General features: G+C 49.3%; 2 protein-coding genes across 3 annotated transcripts; both read right to left on the reverse strand.

Moving 5' to 3' along the window:
• On the reverse strand, positions 1 to 22,516 carry wtip (WT1 interacting protein). The gene is made up of 8 exons (XM_070833157.1): positions 20,748 to 22,516; positions 14,061 to 14,162; positions 5,714 to 5,781; positions 4,111 to 4,173; positions 3,034 to 3,164; positions 2,904 to 2,955; positions 1,986 to 2,054; positions 1 to 253 (listed from the first exon to the last, which is right to left on the reverse strand). The coding sequence occupies exons 1-8, from the start codon at positions 22,264 to 22,266 to the stop codon at positions 101 to 103; spliced, it is 2,157 nt and encodes a 718-aa protein (XP_070689258.1). The 5' UTR covers positions 22,267 to 22,516; the 3' UTR covers positions 1 to 100.
• Positions 22,517 to 23,831: 1,315 nt separating this feature from the next.
• Positions 23,832 to 26,043, reverse strand: sdr42e1 (short chain dehydrogenase/reductase family 42E, member 1). 2 transcript variants are annotated; one of them, XM_070835463.1, is made up of 3 exons: positions 25,991 to 26,043; positions 25,483 to 25,559; positions 23,832 to 25,217 (listed from the first exon to the last, which is right to left on the reverse strand). In XM_070835463.1, the coding sequence occupies exons 2-3, from the start codon at positions 25,542 to 25,544 to the stop codon at positions 24,119 to 24,121; spliced, it is 1,161 nt and encodes a 386-aa protein (XP_070691564.1). In that variant the 5' UTR covers positions 25,545 to 25,559; positions 25,991 to 26,043; the 3' UTR covers positions 23,832 to 24,118. The 2 variants fall into 2 exon arrangements, with proteins under 2 accessions (XP_070691564.1, XP_070691556.1); XM_070835455.1 differs by lacking the exon at positions 25,991 to 26,043 and adding an exon at positions 25,823 to 25,858.
• Between the last annotated feature and the right edge of the window lie 369 nt (positions 26,044 to 26,412).

Genomic DNA, 26,412 nt, shown 5'->3' on the forward strand with positions numbered 1-26,412 from the left:
CTGGAACTGCTGCTGGGGGGAGGGGGGTGCAGGCGTTTCTCTCCCCCGGCTGCTGGTGTCTCGGATCACCTGGGAGGCTGGGCTCGGACCCTCCTCCCCCTCACAGCTCTGTGACATGGAGGGGGTAGCTGGGGGGCAGGTGGGCAGGGACCTGCGCCTGCAGCCGGTGGATGTGGCAGCCATGGCAGAGCAGGTGGCCGTCCAGGGGGTAACAGCGGTGGCCCTCCTCGTCGTTCAGCTGGAGGCCGCAGTCCTGAAAGAGCCACAGAAACAGCAGAGCGGCTGGTTAGCTTAGCACAGAGACAGGAGACAGGAGGAGACAGATAGCCTGGACTCTTTCCAGCAGCTCTGAAGATCAGAAATCAACTCATGGCATCCAGTTTAGTGTGAATCATAGGTAACATTCAGAGAAAAAACAAGGATTCTCTGAGATTAAAGTCAAACATTTATGAGAGAACATTTGCTCTCTGGGCTCAATCTGTTGACGGCCATCACTATTCTTCTTTCACTTTAATCTCAGACCCCCATCCCCATCCTGATGCCCTGACGTGGTGACCTCAGTCATGCGGATGTTTGAGGCCAAGGCTCTGAAACAAGCGGCTGGGGTGCGTTCCCAAACCGACACTGCACGGGTTCAGATGTCCAGAAGGAACTGTGGGTATGAAAGGAGGCGGTTTAATGTTCCTCCGCTTGTCTTTTGTGTGTTTTTTGTCACGTGTTGGCTGACACATTCCTCACATGTATGAATGAACACTGAACCTGACGGAGGGATCACACGAGCTGGTCTTCATCGCTCTGATTCAGACCTGGAGAAGCAGCTGAACGTTCATGCATTATACATGAGTCTTCTCTCTCTGTACTGTTGTGAAAAAACAAACCCTGGAGTCACCTCGTGTGCTGCAGAATCTGAAAAGCGTGATTTCTTTGCTCCAGTGTGTGATGACTAGGATCCAGCTCTGGACTTTACCCTTCCTCTGTCCACAGCTCGGCTGAATGATTACCCGCTGCTTACATAACGATCCATTTCTATGAAGAGGAATGTCAGCCATTCAGAGAAATCGTCCCCCCCGAGCACAGGAGGACTGATCTGTCTCTCAGTTAAATATTTACACTGCAGAATGACTGCAGCGGGCACCAAATGATCCTCCGTGTCTCTGGACTCTTCTGAGGCGCTGGACCTGCAGGTGTGACGGAGGTGAGCGGCACGATGACTTCACAGGGCTGGTTAGAGTCCCCCGCTGAGTCCAGAGCTCAACGCTGGAATGCGCTTTGTCAATGAGTCACAGTGTTGAGCTGCAACCTTCGCCTGGTATCCGTCTGTGGGTGTGTGTTTTCTCTCTGTGTGTGTGTCTCATTCGTTTCACAGCAGACTGCAGCGGTGATTCACACTCGTCGCTACTAAACGGACTCCAGTCTCATCCCACGGTCTGCAGCTCTCACCTCGGTTCGTTGTGTCGGCGGGTCTGAGTGGATGTGCACACGAGTGTGTTCAGGCTCGATCAGTGTGGGTCATCAGTGTGTGTAAATATTGTGTGTTTCACAGACGCCTCAAAGGGTGAATAACACAGAGATGCTGAAATGTGAATCATAAATGTGGTAGACTGCTCTTACTCATCACCCCCTCCCTGTGTGTGTGTGTGTGCAGTGGAGGTCTCTGGGGTCTACCCAAACCCTGAGACCCGACCCTGGACACGTGTGGGTTCAGGTCCATGAGTGGATCAGAGACGAGCGCCGACCACCAGAGAAACAAAAGTGTTTCTGTGACTTTGGCCTCCTTTTATTAGGTCACAGTATGTTGTGTCAACATACAACACTTTTAATTACCGGGTTTGTCGGGTCCATAAAGAGACCCCAACCGCCTCTCTCCTGTCGTACTGAGTCAGCTCTGCAATACTTCAGCCCAGAGCAGGTCGGTATAGTTTTTAAAGACGTTTAAGGTCCAGTCGGATCTCATAGTGAACGTCCTGGTCTCATTAGGGCCTCACCTCGCAGTGGTAACAGTCCACGTGGTAGTCCTTGTCCATAGACACAACCCGGATGGTTTCCTCGGAGCCCTGGAGGGACAAACGCACACAGTGAGACCTTCACGTTGGCGTCTCGTTAAAGCGCCCAGTGAGCAGCAGGCTCAGGTCTGATCCCTGCAGCGGCCTCGTGTCCTGACACGACACACACAACCTGCTCCGCTCTCTCACACACACACCAAAGGGTTTTTTCTGTGTATTAACAGAAATGCTGACTTTAGGCCTGTTTGTGTGTTGGTTATGCAGCTTGAATAATGAGAGAGTTATTAGTGCTTTGTTTGCTCCCTGGCATATTAATAGAAACCAAAAAAGAACATGAAAAAAACATGAAAGGCTGTACAATTCATTTTGAAAAAAATCTCTCATCTGATGTATTTCTGTGAATCTTTATGATCTAATCTGTAAAGGGCATTAATATTTAAGTGTTTTTTCCCTGTTATAAAGGGTGACTGGTGTTTTAAAGGGTTTCTGGTTAAACAGCCACCAGACTCCATTGACAGAAACAGTGATTTTACCTCACAGAACAGAGGAGTTATTGTTCTACTGCTGCCTCCACCAGTTAGTTTGTTTTTGCTATTGTGTGACTTTGGTGTTTTAAAAGGTTAATTCAGATCTGATCTAATGTGTTAAAACTCTAAAGTCACAGCAACTAGATCAGCAGCTCCTGTGATCTGAGATATAGAATCCCTGTTTTAGTGAATGTAGTCTGGTGTGTGTGCACAGAGCGATATAACGGCTGTTTGTGGTTAACCAGGCCCCAGCTTGTGCCTTTATAGATGGTCGGTTTGGACCATTTGCTGAACTCGATTGGATTTTTAGTAGAACGTGCTTCTTGGAGACAGATTTAACAGAGGTGTCAGATGTGTTACTGCTAGGTCTCACCTGGGCTGGAAGGATGGGCTGGTTGCAGGAGGCACACTTGGGAGCAAAAACCCTGACATGGAAGAGAAACATTAGATCAGCTGACCTCACTTATTCCACACTTCATCACACAGACGGAGGTCCTGCTTACGTGTGGTAGTCTTTGACACAGTAGATGTTGTTCTCCACGTCCACGGTGAAAGGCACTCCATCTAGACCCTCTTTACACACCACGCAGCGGAAACAGCCAGGGTGGTAGGACTTGCCGAGCGCCTGGAGGATCTAGACACACACACACACACACACAGAGTTCATACAGTAACGTGTGATGGTCTGCCATGATTCTTTAAGTGCACCGCCTCTGTTCAGATATATATTATCATAATATAAATATCCAAACACTGTTAATGATGCTAAACTGGATCTCATTACTCCTTGTGCTCATACAGTTGAACTGTGAGTGTTCAGTGTGGCCGAAGCTGAACGTTTCCATCCTCTACTTTAAGCTGATTATTTCAACTTCTCTACTCACTCGCTGACTAGTTTTCACACACTCAGGCTGACACAGGGCGTCTCGCTGCCCCCTGACTTCACTAAAGATTAGTGTAAAACCGCTTTGTAATCCTATTTGACTGTTAAGCCCTGTTAAAATATGTGGATATATATATTTTAATCAAATCAAATCATCATTAAATTGTTGGTTAGCACACTATTATTATACTGTATACACCCACATCCTCCCCACCTCATGTATATAATCCATATTTATTCCAGCATCAGTTTTTACACCTACAGACCTTAAACTTTCATTTTTTTTGTGTTTGTGTGCAAGAACACGACAGCAGTGAAAAAACCAAAGTCTTGTATGTGTGTTCTCAAACTTGGCCAATAAAATCTGACTGATTTTTGCAGGATGCGTCCGTCAGTAATGGTGATGATCATGTATTTGCTGCTGTGACAACGCTGTTATTCAGCAGGTCACTGTTCTGAATTTGTTTGTTTGACGTTAATGAACATCAGTATGAAAAGGCAGGATGTGAACCTGCCAGAATTCACATCCACAGTCTGCAGGCAGGTAACCAAAAGATCACACATACAAAAGCACAGGTGAGAAAACAGACGCTGGACAACAGTGAGGTTAAAGGTGGCGGCAGGTCTGATCTGAAGTATGGTACATGCTCACTCTCACTGCTATGATCACTACGGTTCTGTGTGATGAGGCTCCTACCATCTCCATGATGAGGTGACCGCACACGAAGCACTTCTCAGCCGTCTGCTGGAAACCGGAGTACTGAGGGTGAGACCAGACACAGGAGTTACAGGAAGAGGAAGAGGAACGTTCACACCTGATGGTTCAAGTCGTTTCCGTCAGACACTCGTCTATGGAGGGCGCTGCTGTGCTCTTTACGCTAGCAGGCAGGACCCTCCGTCCCTCAGCTGAACCTGAACGTGAAGCTCCTCCTAACAGGAAATAAAACACCTCACACCATGACGGCTCCTTTCCCTTCAACCCCGGGCGAAGGCGGATAATGAAGGTGACCATCTGCAGCTCAAACCCCCGCAGGTCGTGACCTGATGACTCAGGGGTGAGGGGGTGGGGGCACGGCTACCAGGTGGAGGTGGGAGGCGGTGATGGGGAGGCTGCCCCCTGCCCCGATCCAGATCGACCATCTGCCACCACCTCCCCCCACCCTGAGACACCCCCGGGGTGACGGACCAGACTGGTCAAGTCTTAGTGGTGTGAGGGGAGGCGGGAGAGGGGGGAGATTAGTCTCCTCCGTCAGCATCAGACTGTAGGACGGGAACGTGATGGGGACGCTGCCCGTAAACAGGAAGTACTGACGGTGTCCAGATCAAAACTCCAACAGGTCAGCGGGTCAGTGAGTACATTTACTCAAAGTACTATGTACTTATATACTTCTACTCCACCACATCATGCAGTATTTTTACTGCTCTGTACTCATCTGACGGCTTCAGTTACTTTTTACTTCACAGATTCAGATTAATGACACAAAACACAGCCAACAGATAAATAATAAAGATATTAGATTAAGTTAAAAGAAGCTCCATCAACACATTAATGAAAAGGACCGTTCTGCAAAACGAGAACTTTTACTTCTGGTACTTAAAGTATATTTTGATGCTAATATTTTTGTGCTTGAATAACTATTTAAATGCAGGGCTCGAACATATTCCTACACCGTGGTTGTACTACTTTCACTGAGTACCTCTTCCACCTCTGCAGATGACTAATTGGTGTCAGAAAAATACTGCAAATAACCATCATGTGTCATTTTTGGAAACTGCAAAGACTATATTAAGCCCAGCAGAGTCCAAGCACAAGATCTGAGTTCTCCTTTCCACCTCTGTGTGACAGGATCCTTTTCTAATCTCCGTCCTCTACGTTTGGAAATAATTTGCTCACATTTTAATCACGTCCTCTCCTCTCTTAATAGCAGCCTCACCAAACACTATGATCACCAGAGATGTCACTCAGATAGTTTAAATATTTCCGACAGGACGTGAAGGCATCATCTGCCCTGTGAGCCTGAAGCAGATGGACCAGGAGCCTGAGAGCTGCAGCTGCCCCCCTCCCACTCCAGAGTCGGGGGGGTAACTGAGCTCCTTGGGGAAATGTGGAGGTGATTAGTGTGAACTGGAGGGGTGGTGCTGAACTCCTAATTGTAGCAGCGACGTCTGTCTCCTCCGGAGGGTTGCAGAATGTGGCCCGAGATCCTAATCGCTCGCTCTCTGCTCTGCTGTGAGGCTACGGTGCCACCAGCTGATCCACTCAGCACAGATAACCAATAATCAATAATCAGTTGACTTACCAGGAAGTCCTCCTCACAGTAGACCTTCCCGTTGACGTTGTAGAACGCCTTCCCTCGCAGCCTCCGCCCTGGAAAGACAGGTGACAAATTAAATCAACACATTCACCTTAGCTCCAATAAAGGCTGAACCTGAACGCTCCAGCATACAGTAACGTTTTAGACACCTGTGAGCGTTGTCTCTGCAGCAGCAGCAGCAGCAGTTTAGGGGACGGTACTCAGCGTGACAATACTCTAACGTACAGAGTCATGTCCATGAAGAAATGATTTACTCAGTCTAGTGTGGACTGATGTACACAGAGCACCGTGCCCACCTAACTCCAACTACCAGCTACAACGCTGAATGTAGTCCAGTCAGCACCTACAGCTCCTACACATCCTGGTGTCTGAGTGACTGGTAGGTAGTGAAAGTGTTGGAACTGGTCCAGTAGATCACCTCAGCCAGCAGCCACCAAACGGGCTGCAATGGCTGCAACGTGATCCTTTGGGACAACTGCACCTGATCACAGTAGGTCCACTAAAAGAGCTTGTTTGATCCACTGACAGGCTCAGAGTGTTATTCTAAGTGTGTGACAGCATCATGGAAAGGATCCCTACAGAGAGAGACCTGGAAGATCCTTTTGGTTTAACCACAAACAGCACACACACCAGACTACATTCACTAAAACAGGGATTTAACCTCTCAGGACACAGGAGCTGCTGCTCTGGTCTACTACTGCTGCCTTAATTCATTAGCTTGTTCACGTTATTTTGTGTTAAATATTGTGCCGGATCTGAACTAATCCTTTAAATCTCTTTGTGGTTGTTTTTAGCCTCTCTGTTGTTGTTGTTGGCTTGTCGCTCTCCTCTTCTATTCCTGTTAAATACCTGAGTTATGAGTTCTTTGCCGACAGGGAGACGTGTGCTGTAACTGAGCTGGCTGTTGCTCTAAAACACGAGTGTCAGTTCAAGCTGGAACTTCTCGACAGTCGGAGTGCACAGATTCTGTCAGACGCAGCACATTGAGTATCGTTCGGAAGTCAAAACACACACCGCTGTGGAGCAGATGGCTGGCATCCTGCCTGTGCCTCCGTTTAATTACTTCGACCATTGATCCCAACAGGAATCCATTCACAAGCCATACACAATCAATACAGCAGGCCGCTCACCAAACCTCCCCCCACAACCTCTCCTCTTCCTCCCTGCCTCCATTGTGCACCATTCAAGCACAGACCAACAATGGCAGACAGGAGGGAGGATGTCCCAAGCTGACACATAAACACAAAACACTGCTAAGACAGCTAATCGATTTGATTATAAATCAATCACCTGACACAGGTCGTTCATTTATTGCTAATGTTGGTTCCACATCATCATCAAACCCTCTGAGACTTTCCAGGCTGACGCTCGGACGTCCACACATCACTCTGGTGCTCTTTTGTGGTTATTTGTGACATTTTAAAAACTAGAGATCATGAAAACATCATTAGCTGCACATCCACGGGAACGTCCCCACGCCACGGCGGGCCCAGGTTCAGCACACTGAGCTCCCAGCTCCGAGCGTGGAGGCTGAATTCCTCTGGGTGAGTCTTCATTCATCAGAATCCAAGTCTGAATCCAACCTAAAAAGAAATTGTGCTGCGGGCTTGGCTTCTGCAGCCCCCTGCCATGCACCCCTTACAGCTCGCCCATTCAAATTCATTTAACAGCAGCGGTGTCTCTCTGGCAGCGCGATGACTTCACCCGAGCCTGGCAGAAGAAGCACATGGATCTCATAAATCTGCTGGATTAGTCAGATTTAATTGTCGTCCCGAGCTACCATTGATTTTATGGGTGTCCCAGCATGGGTGTCCCAGCATGGGAAATCCGCCGCCCTCCCTCCGCTTCTCTCCTTTTAACACCGAAATTTATGCAATCGCTGTATTTCACGCACAAACACAGTGTCACAATGCTGGGAGATGGCAATACATTAACACCCACATAAATGGCCGGAGCAGCCGAGGAATGCCGTCCACACAATAGGTGAGACTTTTAAGACTTTGAGACTGAGCAGCAATTAGCATTTTGGTAGCATGGAGCACAGAGAAGAAGAGACTGTGGAGAGGCTGAAGAGGAGCAGAGAGGCTGCAGTGACCAGCAGCAGCAGCAGCAGGGCCTGCGAGGCGTTGCTGTGTGCTGCTCTGTGGCCTCTGCTCTGGAGTTTGGGGTCTGGAAGGTGAACACAAAGGCCCCAGCGCTGATGGCTGAGTGCAGCGCTGCTAGGGGAGCGGGCCGACTGAGCAAACGGGGACATTCTTTCTGCCTGAGGTCACTAGCTGGTCCCATTCAACCCCCCACACCTCTCCAACACCCGCTCTCTGCCCGCTTCCCTCGCCGACAAAAAAAAAGAGAGAGAGGAGGAGGGGGAGGGCTCCAGGCCTGCCTCTCTCTCCTCTGGCCTTTTGTCAGCAGACAGAGAGGCCGAACCTCCTCACAGCGCTGCAACCGGCAGAACCAGCAGCTCCTTTTACCAGCTACTATCTATGTCTGAGACCTCTTTAGCACCAAATGGAGCCGGATGATGGATTACAAACCTCACTGGACGATGTGGACTGAGACTGAATGAGACAGACTTTGAATTATGTCTGATTAAAAACACACAGAAAATTTAACCCACATAAGTTTTATATGGTCTGTGGATGAAAATGGACTGTTTGGGCCTAAAACAAGCTGGAAAAACACTTTAATGCCTAAAAATGTTTCTGCTTCATGGCTCGGCTCGGCTAGCTTTGGTATCTGGTACTTTTCTGGATTTAGTTTTTCCAACGTAGGCGCACGTCAGAGCTGGTGGACATAGTGTCACCTCCTGAAGCTGCATCATCTTCACCGTGACACAAACACACAGGAACACTGGAGGCACGAACCTCCCTCATTTATTCCATGTGTGTATCATGAGACGTGGCGACACCTAAAAAGTAGCCGGTGTCAGGTGCTGCCATCAACCTCTGCTGATGGAAAACCAAAAGAGAAAACAGCTCAGAGCGAGTAGAGCCGAGCTGAGCGAAGCCAGGAGAAGAAGACAGATTGTAAAAACGTGTTTTCACCTTTAAATTCCCCACAAACTGATGAGCATGACGTGACGGCTGAGTCTCTGCTGGCTGTCGGGGCTCTGAGGGTCTGACCTCTGCACTCCTCACTGCTGGCTGCTTGTAATTTTTGGTCATTTCGGAATTAGAGCTCATTCTGCTGATGCACTCATCTTTAACGATGGCGTTGCCACGGAAACGAGCGTTGGTCCGCTGAAAGGGGACCGACGTGTCGCCATGGCAAAGGTGTTATTTGGCTAAATTTCCCCTCTGGTACTGCAGCTGTGTTGAACCTGTTCACACACACTGCATCACTCTTTAACTAAAACGTTTCTCCTGGTTTTCCAGGTGGTCTCATTGAAATGAATGAGGGGGCTGCGTGTTAGCGTGTGACCGATCCCGGCGTTCCTCCCCAGCTCTCAGCCTCAGATCATGCGGGACATTTAGTCTTTTCCATGACAACTGAAATTAAATCATAGGTGGCTCTCCAGATGTAGGACTGACCCTTTAACAGAGCAGTGAGTGAGTCCTTGAACTGTTTTGGAGCAGCCTGACCGAAGGCATCACCTCATCCCCTCAAACAAGTTTCCTCCTTCGAATTTTCAAGGCTACAAATGGATCTGAACGAACCCTTTAAAACACCAGAGTCACACAGTAACACAAACAAGCTCGCCGATGGAGGCTGCAGGAGACCAGCAGCTCCTGTGCTCTGTGATATTAAATGTTTTTGGTGGCTGTTTAACCAGTAACTTCACAGAACAAAGGATCCGTCTGTCCACCACTGCGTCGCTCAGTTTGTTTTTGTTATTATGTGTTTTAAAAGGCTAATTCTGATACCACTAAATATTACGTTGTCACTAAGTAAGTGAACACACCCCTGCAGGAGGACCATGGGAGCGTGGGGCCTCTGTGGCGTTCTGAGTGTGGAAAATCATTTTCAGTACTGATCTACATCCACACAGCAAATGCTGTGGGTCACATCAGGTCACATCAGGTCACAGTGCATATGTAGAAGTATTTGTTAACTTCCTATTGGTCATGCGGCCTGTGGGTGTGTTTCAGCACGTGATGGCTGTTCCTCTTTCTTTGTCTTTGTCTATCAGGCGTCTTCATCTTCATCATGAAGTTATTCTGCCACTGACCAAACAAGTGGCCTGACCTGCCTGCCTTCACACTGAAGGAGCTCATGACAACATCAGGTCTCGTCCCTGTCAGACCACGAGTGCACCAGACAGGCAAAACACGTTTACACGTCAGTGACTGAAACTTTTCAAATGTTGCAAAAGAGAAAGTTAAAATTTGTTTCCATCAGCTGGTTTGTCGGAGCAGTTTGGTCAGAAGTTGGCCGTGTCGGCTGTGTGGCTGAAGTGGTCAAAGCTGTGATCTGGAAACCAAAACCATCGCCTACGATAGAGACGTCTGTGGTAATTTGTTTGAATTGTACTGATTTTAATGCTCAGAGAAACAACTGATTAGTCATGACAGTTAAACCTTTGTCATCTTATTTGAGTTCTAACTAAAAAAAAACACCTAAAGTGAGCAAGTTCCTTAAAGTTCTGACTTTTCCACCAACTTTTTCTCATGCATATAAAAACAGCGTGATGGAGACACGGCTGCTTCTCTCGGCCTCTCTGGCAGAGACTCTGGAGCTCAGGCCAGACGACAGAGGACAGATAAAGACAGGTACAGCCCAGGCATCAGTAAACATATCATCACCATGAATGATGCAGCTCTCCACTGGAAACACATCACCTGGGTTACAAGATATTTACAGTGATTTAGCCCTAATTTAGACCACCGGAGAGTCGGGAAAGAGCCGAGCCGCCGCTTCTCAGTCCGCACAGGGAAGATTTTCTATCTCCAAACGGGGACGTCATGATATTTTCAAACCTGTTTGATATTTGCAAGAGCTTTTATCAGTTATCACCTCTTCTCTGAGTGGACCAGAGTGGGAAAAGAGAGGAGGACTGTAGGCTGCAGGAGGAGGACGCCAATATGACAATCAGAGACAAAAATGTGGAGAAAGCTTTGTCTCTGCAGCTCCCACTGGAAACATCACGTTAATAACATCCTCTGTTCTGTGGTGCGCTGTTATGTTCCCGTCCTGGAGCCGGAGCGCGTTGGGGATTTAAAAGCAGATAAGCTGTGAAATCTCTGCTAATGTATTTTCACGCATTGCAAAATTCAAAAACTCCTATTGACAACCCTCCCAACACCATTAAATGTCTCTGTGTCATCACTGATTGGTTCTGCAGCTGATTGAGCAGAGCGATATCACAAACCAATACTGAGGCGTGACGATGAGGCACTGAGAACAACTAAGACATAAAGATAAAGATGGCCTGCAGTCGGCTCCTCACGAGGACTGATCAACAGTGGGAATAATGTGCAGCTGCAGCTTAAGGGCAGTATAACGGCACACATCCTGTAGGTGCAACATGTCTCACAGTCTGCCTGTTATTCATTAAAAGAAAAGGAGGAACTCAAATGTGCAGCTGTGGGTCCAAAGAAACCAGGGAGGTGAAAGCGAGGGCGTTAAAAGAACAGCTACAGGCTCGTTAGCTGTCTGACAAGCCGCTGGCTTTTCAAACACACACACACCTTAATGTTTAACGTCAATGTCTGAGGCTTATGTGACACCTGTTTGTAATAACCCCGCCATCATCAGCATGCATGTACACATACTGCATGACTCAAGGAACGAAACACAAAGACGCCGTGAACGTTTCCCCGTTTCTCAGCTTTCTGATTTCCGCTGCCTGGCGGGCGACACCGGTGGCGATGAGTGATTTTAGAGAAATTCAAGCCCCTGAGCTCCCTCCTCCTGCCGGTGCTTTCGGAGGCCGTTTACTGTAACACACAAATGAGTCATCAGCCTTGTGGTTGACAGTCTGCCCATCCAGCCCGAAGCAGCGTGTTTATTTTCTAATTCCATCCAGAGCAGGCAGAGCTATTTTCACCAACACCCTGTCTCTCAGTCACACATACGTTCCCTCCAGTTACTGAGCATTTCTCTGGGGAAACATATTCAGTGGCAAACTGGGGAAAAGTGAATCTCCTTCTGCTGCAATTACAGCTGCAGGGGGACACGAATGATTCATTTAATGGCACTTTAATAGTAGCTGTGAGACGAGGAAGCGCGGCCCTTTGCATTCTCCACTAAAGTACCACCTCAGCAGAAGGACAAAAGAAAAATAAAGACATCTCAAGCAGAAATATTCAAACTGGACCGGCCGTAGAGCCCAGAGAACATTTGTGAGCATGTGCCGTTTAAAGTGAGCCCATGCCAGGCCTGCCCCCTCTGATAAGCAGGTCTGGTACACTTTGTGACTGTCTGATTGAGGTCCTCCAGGGAAGGCCGGCTGAAGTGGAGGGGGGTAGTTTGCATTCTTGGCCATTTCATGAAAAAAGGGTGCAACCATGGGAGTAAGCCAAGAGGAGGGCTCAATTATGCATGGTTAAACAAAGCCCAAGGCTACCAGCGAGCAATGTCTCAGCAAACTCAGCCTCAGTGTGGAGCTCCAGACCCCGGGAGGACCCTACTCAGGAAAAAAACAGAAAGAAACCGAAAAACAAACAGGGACGCAGGAACGTAGCTCCTGATAAATCACCAGATTGTGTTATGACAAGTGCAGGCACTTTGAAACTAAACTTCTCAGAGGCCTTCAAAACACTGCTCAAAAGAAAACATTCCCATTCACATGAGGTCAAATGATACATCTCAGAGTTTACGTTACCAATAAACCATCTGGAGAGGCGGGACGGCCTGTGAAGCTGTCAGCGATGACCTGCGCCGAGCACAGAGAACCACTTGTTGTTGGGGCCGAGCCGTTCTATCGTGTAATTACTGCTCCCCAGAAGTACTCCAGCCCTGCTTCCAGAGTATTTTTAGTCCCCAGAGGAAATAATCTGGCTGTTTTACCAATATGACTCTTTGAAAGGTCTTTGCTTCGTGTCGTGACTGGGATCAGTTTTCTGAGCATAGTGAGATGATAAAACACCATCAGGGCGATTAAAACGGCGTTCGCGCCTGAATCAGGTCGGAGGCGGCTAACTTTTCCTCAGCAGACCCCACGACCTCAGCAACTGGACACTCGGCATCTGGCCCCTCTTTCTTCAGACACACAATAAATGGGAAAGTATGCGGCTTTGGTTACATGTAAATTATAGGCAGGTCCTCCACAGCCGGCGGGGGTGGGGCGCCGGATCAGTGTCCATGGATAACACACATGTGAATGGAAGCAACCTGCCTAAAGAGCTCCCTCCCGACATCTTCCTCTTGTTTCCCTGGGAAACAGGAGAGGAGGGCTGGAGTCGGGTGACAGCGACGTCCAGAAATCACAGACACACACCCACACACACACACACACACACACACACTATCTATACTATGAGCTCCAGAACAGATTTAATTACAGACTTAAAGAAAATAATGTCAGCATTTTATTTCTTTGTGGCCTTATTAGCTGCTTCAGGCCTTCAGGAGCACCAGCCCTGGCAGCCCGCTGGTGATACTAATGGTGATGAACGCTGAAGCCTAGAGAGGAGGTGCATTACAGACCAAACAGAGAAGGCGGAGAGGCCAATCATGAGCTGAAGCTGCGTGTACGCTGAGGGACGAATCTACAGCAGCAACACTCTCTGATCACATGAAGGGCGCTAAAGCACGAAGGCCTCCGGACCTCCAATCACCACCCGCATCTCTTTGTTTTCTCCAGCAAATCTGCCTGTTTTCGCTTGCTGGAGAAACATTTGATCAGTCAGAGACGTGCAGGGGAGATGAAGACCGAGGCATCATTTTCCTGGGCCACAACCACAGAAACAGCGACAGAAAAACAACCCAGCGGTACAGACTGTCGTGCACTTATTCCCTCACTCTTTGTGAAACACCTTAGCTGCTCAAAGCAGTGCAGAGTGAGAGTTTTCAAAGCATGAGGCGAACACAGCGTGTGGGATGAAGCAGCCAGGTGAATATCGGCCTTCTGAAAGCATCAAGTTAGTGAGTGGAGTTTGGTGTTTGACAACACGGTGTCAGGTCAGACCACACAGACATGAACACGTGTCTCTAGACTCTAAAACACACGACAGTCTGCAGTTCTTGTGTCTAAAGTGAACACACAGTGCTGCCTATCCACATATTTCAGCCGTGGCAGCAGTTAATCTCCTGCTTTTATGACGAGCACTCTCTGGAGATCGACTTCAGGCTGGCACCAGATTGGTCGCTATGGCGATGCTTACATGCCAGCTGCAGGATGACGATGGTGATTTTTGGTTTTATTCCTCCGAGGCGGCGGGGGGGGACTTACCACAGGAGCAGCAGGTGAAGCAGTTTGTGTGGTACAGGTTCCCCATGGCCTGGCAGGCTTGGCTGGCTCCGTACACGCCCTTCCCACATTTGACACAGATACCTGTTGGAGACACACACGCCACATGTTCAACACTCGATATACAACAGAGGAAGAAGAGCATCCTCAGAGCACTTCATGAGACTTTGCCAGCCACACTGATTTACCTCTGCGTTATTAAAGTCAAGCTAATGAGAGTGAATTAAAGAGAATCAGCAGACCGGCTGCCAGCTTTGATGGAGAGCTCATCAAAAAGGCGACTCTGCCAAACAATGTGTGCACTTCCTTTAATTATACAACAGCCAGAAAAAACAAGGGGAAGAAGAGGAAGATCAACCTGCTACAAGCGTCATCGCGGCTGCTCCCTCTGCAGCTTTACAGCGTTTGAAGGCGAAGATCACAATGAAACTCAGAGATGTCGAAGCCTGTCAGGCTCTGAGGCCAAACTGAGCCAAACACGACTGTTACTGACGCACTTGTAGCTGAAGGCCACAGACACACGAGAGGAAGTTCCTTTAAATCTGAATCATCTAACATGATTTCTATTCCAGTGTCATGAGTCTGTCATTTCCATGCATTTCATCACACTGTTTGAAGGGAAACGGCTTTCAAATTCACAGTCGGTGGATGTGAGAGGATTGTCAGCACTTTGTGCTTCCCCTCGTTAAGAAGGGAAAAGCTCTGGTGATGTGCTCCAACCAGAGCTCCCACCTCACATTTACCCACGACTTTCCAGGGCTCAGAAGTTAAACATTCAGTGACCTTAAAATGTAACACAACAATCATAAAAATCAGTTTGAACCCACATAGATCAGATCCCTCTGGGCTCCGGAAACAACAATCAAAATATTCCCAGATTTTCCAGGATTTGTCTCAATAATTTATCAAACTCCCTGACTCTCTGTCTGGGAGAGACTTCTCAGTTCCATGACCTTTGCTCCCCTGAACTGACCCGTGCAGGTTTATTTCTTATTAAAGCTGTGGTTTAAAACATTTGTCCCCCACTAGGAAATGTCTGAATAGTCTCCAGAAAAGGTTAAGTTCTCTGCCGTTATCGCTCAGCTGCAGCTTCAAATGTCTGTAGAACATTTAATATTCCACGATGCTGAGGTGTGTGAGGAGTGTGTGTGAGTGCTTTTAGCCCTGAAACACTGAACACGACCCCCCCAGAGAGGGCATGCCCAGGTACACGAGGGCGACTAACAAACCACCTACAGAGCACGATGACCTTTAGTGAAAAGGAGACGGGGGAAAGAAACAACAGCGGATTAAAAGTATTTGGACGCAGCAGCAGAGGGACGATCTCCAAACTCTCACGCACAAGACGACCTCCAGCGGGGTCACATTCCTCAGGGAGAGCAGGGTCAAAGCCTGGGTGGGGTGAGTCCAGGGTCACAGAGCCGACAGGACACCACATCTCACAACATCCCAACGGGGAGCTGCTGCACACACCACCGACAGCCCCCGCCTCCTCCTCCTGTACGCACACGGTTAAACAAATACACATTTCAGGACGGATTCAGAGCGAGGACGCACTCTCTGTGGCGTAGTCGTGGAATTCCCTGGATGTCTGAGGCCGTGCTTCCCCCTTCATTAACAGCCCCGGTGCAGTCTGTGACGTAGGAGGAAACAGATGAAGGACACGGGGACGGGAAAGCCACCCAGAGGTTACACACGTCGCCCTCGAACCCAGAGGTGTTTCACAAATTCATTAATTGGAATCAAAGGCAAATATTGGCGTTTCCTGCTGCAGCCTGCGCTCGACAAAGATAACAGAACAAACCGCACGATAAGAGCGGACGAGTAAACTTCAAATGATCTTAATCTTCTAAAATAAAAGAAATAAAGCACATATTTCCTACAGAAGACTAGAAAACTGATCAAACAGCACCACGGAAATCAGCATGCAAACCCCCCAAAATGTATTGGTCCTGATAAACCCAGCAGAACAAAACCTTCTTTTAAATTCTTTCATTCCAGCTTTGACTCCTGGCGGTGTCTGGTTCAGCACAGCCGCTCTGTGTCTCCTATTCGTCACTGTTACTCTGGGGAACATAAGGCCACTTTGTAGATACAAAAGCTTTTTATAGACTCCAAGAGGCCATGACTGTAAATAAAAATGCCTTCTTGTAACCCTTTTATTAGAAAATCATCAGACTGAACATCGGTTACTGCATTTTGGCCACATAGCTAAAATGTTCTCATTTCAGTTTTCCTCTGCAGCATCTGCATCGCTTCTAATACAAATACACTTGAACGTAACTTTAATTTGTTCATTTGTCTGTCCACATCCTGGTGTGTGAGTGACTGGTAGGTAGTAAAAGTGTTGGAACTGGTCCAGTAGATCACCTCAGCCAGCAGACACCAAACGGGCTGCAATGGCTGCAACGTGATCCTTTGGGACAACTGCACCTGATCACAGTAGGTCCACTAGAAGAGCTTGTTTGATCCACTGACAGGCTCAGAGTGTTATTCTAAGTGTGTGACAGCATCATGGAAAGGATCCCTACAGAGAGAGACCTGGAAGATCCTTTTGGTTTAACCACAAACAGCACACACACCAGACTACATTCACTAAAACAGGGATTTAACTACACAGGACAAAGGAGTTGCTGGTCTACTGCTGCCTCCGTCAATTAGTTTATTTGTCGTTGTGTGACTTTGGTGTTTTAAATGCTTTGTTCAGATCCAACACAATATATGTGTAAGACACAATATCAGGAACAATGGAGGCAGCAGCAGACCAGGATCTCTCGTGTTCTGTAAGGTAAATTCACTGTTTTTGTGAATGTAGTCTGGTGTGTTTGCAGAGAGCGATATAACGGCTGTTTGTGGTTAAACCAAAAGAATAGAATCTGAATTAGAACAACAATCGGAGCCTGTCAGTGGCTAAAACAGGCACTTTTAGTGGAACTACTTCCTCTGTGGTTGTTCCTTTTCTGTTAACAGCAGATGACATGGACAAGCTTCCTCTTCTTCTTCTGTGTTCTTTGTGCACTGATTTCTTCACTGCAAGTCTCGTCATCCTGCTGCCTCTTGCACAGGTACACTGACACCACACTGAATTTCAACATGGACCAACCAGGTACAACTCAGTACTTCACATCAGTATGAATGCTGACAGTCGCCGATTCTCTCTGTGAACACAGTGAGCCTCATCTCGCCACATGTGTCTATTCTTATGTACAACTATCTGTGATGACTTCCAAGCAGCTGTATTTAAAGATCCTTTTAATTCTTGCTCACAGAATTACTCTGAGGCTTTGACTCACCGCCCAACGAAGAGGTATAATTTATTTATAAAGCTACATCGATCAGCCTTCATTACTTCACTCCCTCTGGTTGCAGCTACTCTGCAGTTTCTTCTTCTACACGCCACATGTTGGCAAGACTGTTAAAATCATATCAACATGATGCCTCATGGTGTCCACACAAATGCTCCAGGAGACGAAGGAAACCTCTGAGGCGCACTTGTTGTTCATCTGAAAACAGGATGCTGAATCCCTCATGTGCCCATTTCATAACACGTCCATGTGGCAAGCACAGGATGTTGTGCATTCTCTGGGTTTAAAAATAAAACGGCATCACTTGATGCGCATACATGGCTGCACCTTTGAACTAAACGCTGCCGTTACGATCACGCCACGATGCTCATGGCTCAGTGTGAGCTCGCTGTGAAGCTGTGAGAAGGCCTCAGATGTGAAACACAAACAGGGCACGAGTGCGTCAGCATGTCTGCATGAAAAATACATGATATGTTATTTCCGAAAAAAGAGCCGTAATGTGGAATGTCAGACAAAGGAAACCCTTCTGATGTTCTGATGTGATAGTAGAGCATGGCATGTGACTGTGTGCTGAGCATGTGTTAATAATAGTCGTTTATATGAGGAGGTGTTCTACAAACATACTGGACTTCATATTCCTGAAGTCACTGAAAACAACACAGAACGTGCTGTGGGTTATAAGAAGGTCTGCACTGCTCCATTCATGAAACTTTCATGACCGCTCGGCGTGACTTTGACTTCTCACAGCACTAAATCAAACCTCTGCACGTCTCACAGGAGCGACTCAGTTACTGCACACGGAGCAGGTCCACGGATCTTTTCCATGAGAAACCACATAAACAACTTCCACTACGACTCCACTGTTTCTACCCCTGGGTTCCTGTCTGTCCACATCCTGGTGTGTGAGTGACTGGTAGGTAGTAAAAGTGTTGGAACTGGTCCAGTAGATCACCTCAGCCAGCAGCCACCAAACGGGCTGCAATGGCTGCAACGTGATCCTTTGGGACAACTGCACCTGATCACAGTAGGTCCACTAAAAGAGCTTGTTTGATCCACTGACAGGCTCAGAGTGTTATTCTAAGTGTGTGACAGCATCATGGAAAGGATCCCTACAGAGAGAGACCTGGAAGATCCTTTTGGTTTAACCACAAACAGCACACACACCAGACTACATTCACTAAAACAGGGATTTAACTACGCAGAACACAGGAGCTGCTGGTCTGCCTCTGCCTTGATTGGTTGGTTAGTTTGTGCTGTGTGACTTTGGTGTGTTAAAGGGTTAGTTTGGATCACACACACTATAACACAAACTAACTAACCAAACAAACTAACTAAACCTGCAACTGTCCTGTTCTGCAAAGTAAAATTATTGGTTTCCTCAATGGAGTCTGGTGGCTTTGGAGTGAGTGATTTGTCGGCTGTTTCTTGTCGAACAAAAAGGTCATTTCTGAACAAAAAAATGTCAAAATGGGGCCCAAGTTTAAAAACACAGACGTTCTCTTTTAAGAGTGCCAGGAACTGTGAACCCTGCTGTGGCCACGTAGTCTTAAAAAGAGACAATACAGTAAAAGATACCTGGATCATTACAGGAACAAAAGGAAGCTGTGACATGCTGTATATTGAAAGCAGTAAACAGTTGAAAAGCAGATCTTGAAAAGAACAAAGCAATTATCTTCCCATCATGCTTAGAGTGTCAGACACTTGAAGAAGCTTTGACTTTGCTGGTGCTGCGTGGAGATTATTACTATGGTTTTAGGTGGAGCTGCAGTCTGAGTGGATCTGTTAAACACCTGCTTACTGAAATGAGCAGCAAAGAAAGGACACGTTCAGCAGGGAGGTCTTCACTTGTAGCGATGATTTAAAGTGAGACTTCAGAGTAATTATTTATGTGATCGTATGTCTGCTGCAGTTTGTACAGTCTGCACTGAGGGGCAGGCCAGTGTGTGTGTGTGTGTGTGTGTGTGTGTGTGTGTCAGGCCTGTGCATGACTACTGCCATTATAATTCTGGGCAGGTGATCAGACTTGACCCCCACCAACTACGTCTGGCCCGCCAGCCAGGATCGTGTGCCAAGTGTCTGGTGTTGCCCGACTCCCCACCGGCTGGTTAATGAAGGGCTTCGCTGGAGAGTCGGGGCGGGGTGTTGGTGGGGGAGGGGGTGTAGAGGAGAGGAGAGGAGGGGACAGGAGGGGTGGGGTGGGGTGGTCCTCCTCCCTCTGCTGCTTCAATTGCGGGCCTGTATCGGGCCAGCTGTTGATTCACAGCTCCTTCGCCACCACAACAAACAGAGGCCACACAAGGGCCCGGGAGCAGCAGTGTGGGACCCCCCCCTAAAAAAAAAAAAAAGGCCCTGGCGATCAATTTCTCCACTGTCACTACGGAAACAGAGCTGTCTCTATTGGGCTCAGAGTGAGGAGCGTCTGACCGCATTCTTCTCTGCCTCCATCTCTCATTCCTGCTTCTCTCCTGCTCGTCCCCCTCGCTATCTTCCTCCTGTCTCCCATCCTCCTTCTCCTTCTCCTCCTCCTCTCACCTGCCTCTCTGGAACAAATCAAGAGCTGTCTCAGCCTCACTCTGAGCAAGTGCACTGGCTCTAAAACAGGCCACTGTTCCCCAGACTGCAGCCATTTGTCTGGCTGCTGATTCAAAGGTAGACAGCAACTTCCTCTGCAGGCCGTGTGTGCACCAAATCACCAAGGCTCACCACGGAGTGCTCCGAGTGTGGAGACCAGGCACAGACCAAATCACTGACCAGTCTGTCCTCCAGAGGCATTTTCCCCACAGCCAGGCCACGCTGCTGTGAATGACCGAGCTCTGGCAGAACAGACGGTTCCACTCAGCGAGCGGCAGCGCTGTGCAAATGTTAGCTCTGCCAAGACAGAAATGAGTAGTGCCCTGCAAAGCCGCTCTTATCTGCACACCAGAGGAACCTGCTCGCAGCCATGTAGCTTCAGCAGGTTGCAAACAGACCTGCAGGAGATGACAAACCTGTAAACAGCCCCGACCTGCACGCAGGAGCAACCAGCAAACACTAGTGGAAGTGTTTAATCCCCAATTTTGTCTGCACACAGAAAAGACCACCAGCAGGATCACACGTCTGTTAGACTGTTGCCATGGAGAACTCTTTGTATTCAGCCAAGACTATAAAACAACAAGAGGGAAACATGCAGCAAACCTTCAGCAGCAGGTTTCTCCTTCAAAGTGACAGACTGACTGATTACCTGTGAGGGCTCAGGTGTGTGAGGAAGGTGCCACACACACACACTGACACACACACACACACACTTGTTGGTCTGACTGATCTCTGGGGGGCCCTGCAGGTGTGTGTTGAGGAGGTTTGTTTGGAGGCAAACCAAAGTACCTACCAAAGTACTCCTTCTTCATGTGCATCTCCAGCTCCTTCTCCAGCTCCAGGGTGAGCGCCTCCAGCCGTCTCTCCGCCTGGCTCGGCCCGCTCTCTCGGCTGGGGGTCACCTGGTAAGGCAGCTTGAACCTCTGGCTGGAGGGAGCGGACTTTGGAGCCATCCCATAACCGAAGCACGGCGGAGAGCCGGCGGTCATCTCCGCAGCCCCTCCCGTCTGGGCCGCCTGGTGCTGCTGCTGCTGCTGCTGCTGGGGCTCTGGCACCGCCGGCAGCCCCTGCAGGTGGAGGCGGTTCTGGATCCCGTTGGAGTCTCCAAACTCCTGCAGCAGCGTGTCCTCGTGTGAGCCGCTGCCCAGCATGGACGACCGGGGCGAGGGCAGCTGCAGCTCTGGGTAGGTGCTCATAGACCCCCGGGAGCTGCGGGAGCTCCTGGAGCTGTGGCTGGAGATGCTGGACCGGGGGCTGACCACGCAGTTGGCGGCGGCCCCCGGCCTCGCGCTCCCGTCCTGGCTGCAGATGCTGGAGCGGGGGCTCGCCAGCGGCGCCGTGTGCAGAATGGCCCCCTCCAGGTCGTGGTTGACCACGGGCCCGTAGCGCGAGTCGGAGTAGCTGGACCTCGGGCTGGTGGTGAAGGAGTACTGGCTGGCCGTGCTGGAGCGGGGGCTGGCGTGCCTCTGGTCGTAGCCCATGCTGATGCCGCTGGTGCGGTTGCTGCTGGGCTTGCTGCAGCAGTCACAGCTGTTGAGGCTGGCCCGGGGGCTGGAGTGTTTACTCGTGTCGCTGGCGGTGCTTGCATAGCTGGATCTGGGGCTGAGCACGCTGCTGCCCTCGCAGTGGACCAAACTAGACCTGGGGCTGGTGTACCTGTCCTGGCCCGGCACCACCAAGCTGGTGCGCGGGCTGCTGATGCTCGACCTCGGGCTGGCGTGCTTGCTCTGCTCCTGAGAGGACAGGGAGGACGCCAGGCTGGACCGGGGGCTGGTGGCGTTGTACCTCCCGTCGTGGCTGCTGGTGATGCAGACGCTGTTGCACCTGTTGCCGGGCAGAGCCACCGGCTTGTTGAGGGGCACGCCGTCGAAGGTGGAGCCGGTGCTGTACCGGTGGCCCTGCACCTCCAGGGAGTACCGCCGGTGCCTGTCGGAGGCGCCCGTGTAGCAGGGCAGAGCCACCTCGGATTTGGTGCAGCAGCCCTCCTCGCTGTACGCCGCGTCCCTCTGCGGGGCGCAGAAGTCCACGGGGACGGTGCGGGCGCAGGTCACGGGGCGCACCGGAGCCGCCGTGTACACTTTATTCCCGGAGGTGAAATTCTCCACGGTGTGATGCTGCTGGTGCGGCGCGGAGGTGCCGTTCACGGGCTTACTCTTGTGCTCCGCTAGCGCCGGGGCAGAGAAGTCCAGCTCGGGGTTAATCACCAGGTCCCTCCGGGCTCCGTACATCCCGTCCTGGTACGCGTCGTACAGGGAGAGGTCCTCCATCAGCGAGCCGGCCCGGAGCCCCAGATCCTCCTGGTAGTGCTCCATGTTGGGGACAGAAACAAGTTGAGAGTGCGCTCCGCTCCGCGAGCCAAACTAGCGAGCGCCGCGCAGCTCCGGCTGCATTTCACATGGAAATCAAAACAAAACGCCGCGGTGCTCCGTCCGGCTCTACTGAAAACCTCCGACCGACTCACCGACCGCCGCCGCCTCCGTCCGCATCGTCCGCCGCCGCTTTGCCCCCTCGGCCGAAAAAACAAACTCTTTGTCACAGTTTGGGCCGACGGGGATACGTTTGTCAACTTCAGTTTTTGTTAAGTTGAAAGGTCTTTACAGTCAATGGCGCGCTGCGCGGAGGAATTTCCCCTTGTTGGTTTTTCCTCTAGTTTCGCTCACGGCCCCCGTGCCACAAATCAAAGTCGGCCTGATAATCGCAAACGCCACGAACATCCTCCGTGTGCGGACGAGAGCCCACCGAGCGGCCCACAACCGGAGGAAAACGGCGTTTTCCGCGGGGGACTCGTTTGCGTAAAAGGAATGCGGGGATGGAGACGGGCTGCGCTGCGCCTCTCTGGAATGTGGTTAATGCTGCAGAGAAACAATGATTGCGACCAACTCAGCAAGGGGCTGCCGGCCCTGTGAAAAGAGGGGAGTTTGGAGAGAAGGGGACGTCTGCACTCATCCCAGGCCCTCTGAAACACCACGCTCAGCCTCACCTGGCCCGACTCCTCCACACCGGCACCGGGCCGGAGCACGGAGGGCGCGGGTCGAACCGCCCCACTTTATCCACAGTTTGATCTCTCACACAGAGAAAGATAAAGATATCCTCGGCTCTCCCCAACACAGGCGCTTACATGTGCAGCAAAGTAACTGAGTACATCTACTCAGTTACTGCACCTCTCACACTTTATTCTCCACATCCACTGAGGTGGACTTTTTTACTGCACTACATTCATCTGACAGCTTCACCTCTTCTTCTTCTTCTCCACACATTCAGATTAATAACATAAAATACAGCTTGCAAATACTTTTTAATGCCAAATAATAGGCTATGATTGGACTTTATTGATCCCCATGAAGTGCAGTTAAAGTAGCTCAACCTTCACCAGCTACAACACTAAAGAGATGAATGAACACATGAATGATTAGAATCCAATAATACAACATATGAGAGTCTGAAATGGTAGTTTAAGTATATTTAAGTATGTTTAGGTGCTAATATTTCAGTCCTTTTAACAGAGCACGTTCTACATTTACACTACTTCAGTAGAGATCTGAGTACGTCCTCCTCTGACTGTAGGATAACTGACCACAGGTTCTTAGATGAATATTATGAGGTTCACATGATCCAAGTCTCAGAGACAGGGTCCATTCAGGAAATGATTACTCTAATCTTATGTTGGGCTGCACTAAACTTTTATCTTTAATTTTAAGTAGAACTGAACTGAATGCAAAGTGTTTGAGTCACTTAAAAGAAATGAGACGGCCCAGATGGAGGCCGTGGTTCATGTAGTATTTGGCATTTTGCCACAGTAGACCGGCTGTTAAACCAGGTTTCTATATCTTTATCTTCATCAGGGGCCTTTACACATGAAAACATCACATGTGCCTTGTAAAGTTTTTTTATTAGTCAGTTCTGAGAACATCTCTCCGTATTTATATCACTGTTGCACAAAAACAGCATTAAAAACATGATGATGATCCATCTTTGCCCCCACAGATGTTCACAGTAAGAGCGGTAGAGTTGGACATTTAGTCTCTGAAGTAAAATGAGTCCAGTTTTATTTTCACCGAGCTGGTCTGTAGGTCAAATAAAAAGTCCTGTTAACAGCCCAGTAGGAGCCGGTCTTCACGCCGCTTTCCGGGGATGCATCAGTGATGTTTTTGCTGTCGTTGCTCATCAACTTCCAACGACTGGGAGGAAGGAGAGCGCCACGGCAACCAAGGCGGCGACAAACAGGATGTCGAGCAGCAACCGATTGAGGAAGGAGCCGTGGGATCTTTTCCCGTGGCCTCTGCTTCTAAACCATTGTACGACCTCTTCCAGGTTGTGCTCCTGGGGCTCATAGCCCAGCTCCGCCTTGGCTTTTGCCATGCTGAAGTAGTGCGTCACGCCAGTTTTATACACCTCCGTACGCGTCAGCAGTGGCTGGAAGTTATAGAAGGGCCCGACGAGGTGGTGAATCATTTCTGTGAGGAAGGCCACAAAGTAAATGAGAGAGACGGGGAGGCGCAGTGTGGGGAAGGGATAGCCCAAGCCCTCCACGAGAGGCCGGAAGAACTCAAAATTGTTGACAGGCCTGCCGTCTGAGATAAAGTAGGCCTGTCCGGCAGAGCGGTGCTGCCTCTCGGAGGTGAGAGCCTCTGCGGCGAGCTCGTGTGCTGACACCAGGTTGTCCACGTGGACAAACTCCACCAGGCTGCTGGGCTCGCCGTAAACAAACCTGAAGATCCCCCTCTCTATGTACCCAACTATCCTGGGCAGGTGCCTCTGCTCACCAGGCCCGTAGATTCCTGCTGGACGCAGAGCACAGCTTCTCAGCACCCCGGAGCCGCCCCTCAGCTCCGTGCCGTTGGCCTTCAGCACCGCCATCTCGGCCAGGGACTTGGTTCTGGAGTAGTGGTCCGGGTGGAGATGGAGAGGTAGGTAGGGGAGGCTTTCGTCCCCGTTCTCTATCACCTGGCCACCAAACACCACGTTGAAGGTGCTGGTGTAAACCAGCCTGGGCACTCTGTGCTCACCACACGCCCTCAGGACGTTCTCTGTGCCCTGGACATTCACCTGCTCGATCAGATGCCGGTTCAGCTGCTCCCTGCCGGACATGCCGTAGGAGGCGATGTGGAACACACAGTCCACGCCGGCGGTGACCCTCTCCACTTGTGCATAGTCGCGTATGTCTCCTTGAACAAACACAATGTCCTCTGGCAGGTCCCGGTTCGGAGGGACTGTGTCAAACACGGTGATCTTGGCTCCTTTGTTATGCAGAGAGCGTGCCAGGCTGCAGGGGAACACGGGTTACGGTGCATTAATTCATCTGTGCGTGAACCATGACACTTACCAGTCCTCCATTTTAACTAAATATTTTAACTGTGAATCTATGACAAGAACACACTGCCTGCATGCAATACAACCACAGCTCGGCCACAGATCCAGTGTGAGATAACTGGTGCCACAGCGCCACCTTGTTGTAGAGAAGCAGTGTGACACCTCAGAGGTCTGTCCTCACTAACTAACTATCAAAACAATATGAAATATGTTCTTACCGACAACCAAAGTAGCCACATCCTCCTGTTATCAAAAACGTGTCTCTGCGTGCTTTTTCCATTGCAGGAGGGCGAACCTGCAGGTTAATAAGACAAGATTAGACTTATTAATAGGAAAACGACCACAAGTTTAGCAGTGTAGGCTCATAAGTGTCGAAAATGTGCAGAAACAAGCAACAAAATGCTGCTAAAGGGGGAAGTGATCTAACCTGCAGTCTGTCTGTCTACTTCTCTGACCCCGTGCTTGTGTAATTCTCCTTTTGTGTAATTAGTTGCATGTAGCTGAACATTATTTCTATGTATCACTATTCCAGCACTGCCATAATAAAGCTAACACTACCTAGCTCACAGACTACCGCGCTTATCTTTGATTGTCGCTAATGCCATGCGTCAAACTAGGCATCAAAGTGGGGCACTGAGACATGCGCAGACCGTCGTTTGGATAAGTTAGAGGTCTATAACGTTACTCTAAACTATTTAAGTTCACGTCTTCACTGTCGGTACCAACCTCAACATAAACCAGGTGGAAAACGGTTAAAATGTCTGTTGACTATCACTCTTTTGCCGGCGGGCACTTCCGGGGTCGGTGCTGTGCGTGATTTCTATTACGTAACTTACGCAACGTAATCAGAAGCAGGGTAACACAGGAAGTGAGGCGACATAACCTTCACAATAGAACATTTAATATGGGGATTGACCGATAACTGGTAGCTAATTCTGACTAAAACTCACCCCGAGGTGTAAAATTCAGAAACACAGAAACGTGTGTCAAGTAAAAGTGTGATTTTATTATTATTATATATGATAATGCAATGGCATAGAGTGTAAGTTCTTTTATTTTGAAAGTTGCAGCTACACTGCTAGATGCGCTTTTCCAGAACGTTTCCGGTATGCACAATATGCAGCAAAGTAGAAAAGTTTGGTATTTAA

This window comes from Pempheris klunzingeri, chromosome 1 (genome assembly GCF_042242105.1).
Source record: "Pempheris klunzingeri isolate RE-2024b chromosome 1, fPemKlu1.hap1, whole genome shotgun sequence".
Classification (NCBI taxonomy): Eukaryota; Metazoa; Chordata; class Actinopteri; order Acropomatiformes; family Pempheridae; genus Pempheris; species Pempheris klunzingeri.

Coding starts and splice junctions, on each gene's coding strand:
- wtip (XM_070833157.1), bottom strand. CDS start 22,266: ATGGAGCACTACCAGGAGGATCTGGGGCTCCGGGCCGGCTCGCTGATG. Junction 2,956..3,033: donor TGTGTCAAAGACTACCACAC/GTAAGCAGGACC, acceptor CTTCCATGTCAG/GGTTTTTGCTCCCAAGTGTG. Junction 254..1,985: donor TGGACTGTTACCACTGCGAG/GTGAGGCCCTAA, acceptor TGGCTCTTTCAG/GACTGCGGCCTCCAGCTGAA.
- sdr42e1 (XM_070835463.1), bottom strand. CDS start 25,544: ATGGAAAAAGCACGCAGAGACACGTTTTTGATAACAGGAGGATGTGGC. Junction 25,218..25,482: donor TGTGGCTACTTTGGTTGTCG/GTAAGAACATAT, acceptor GTTCCCCTGCAG/CCTGGCACGCTCTCTGCATA.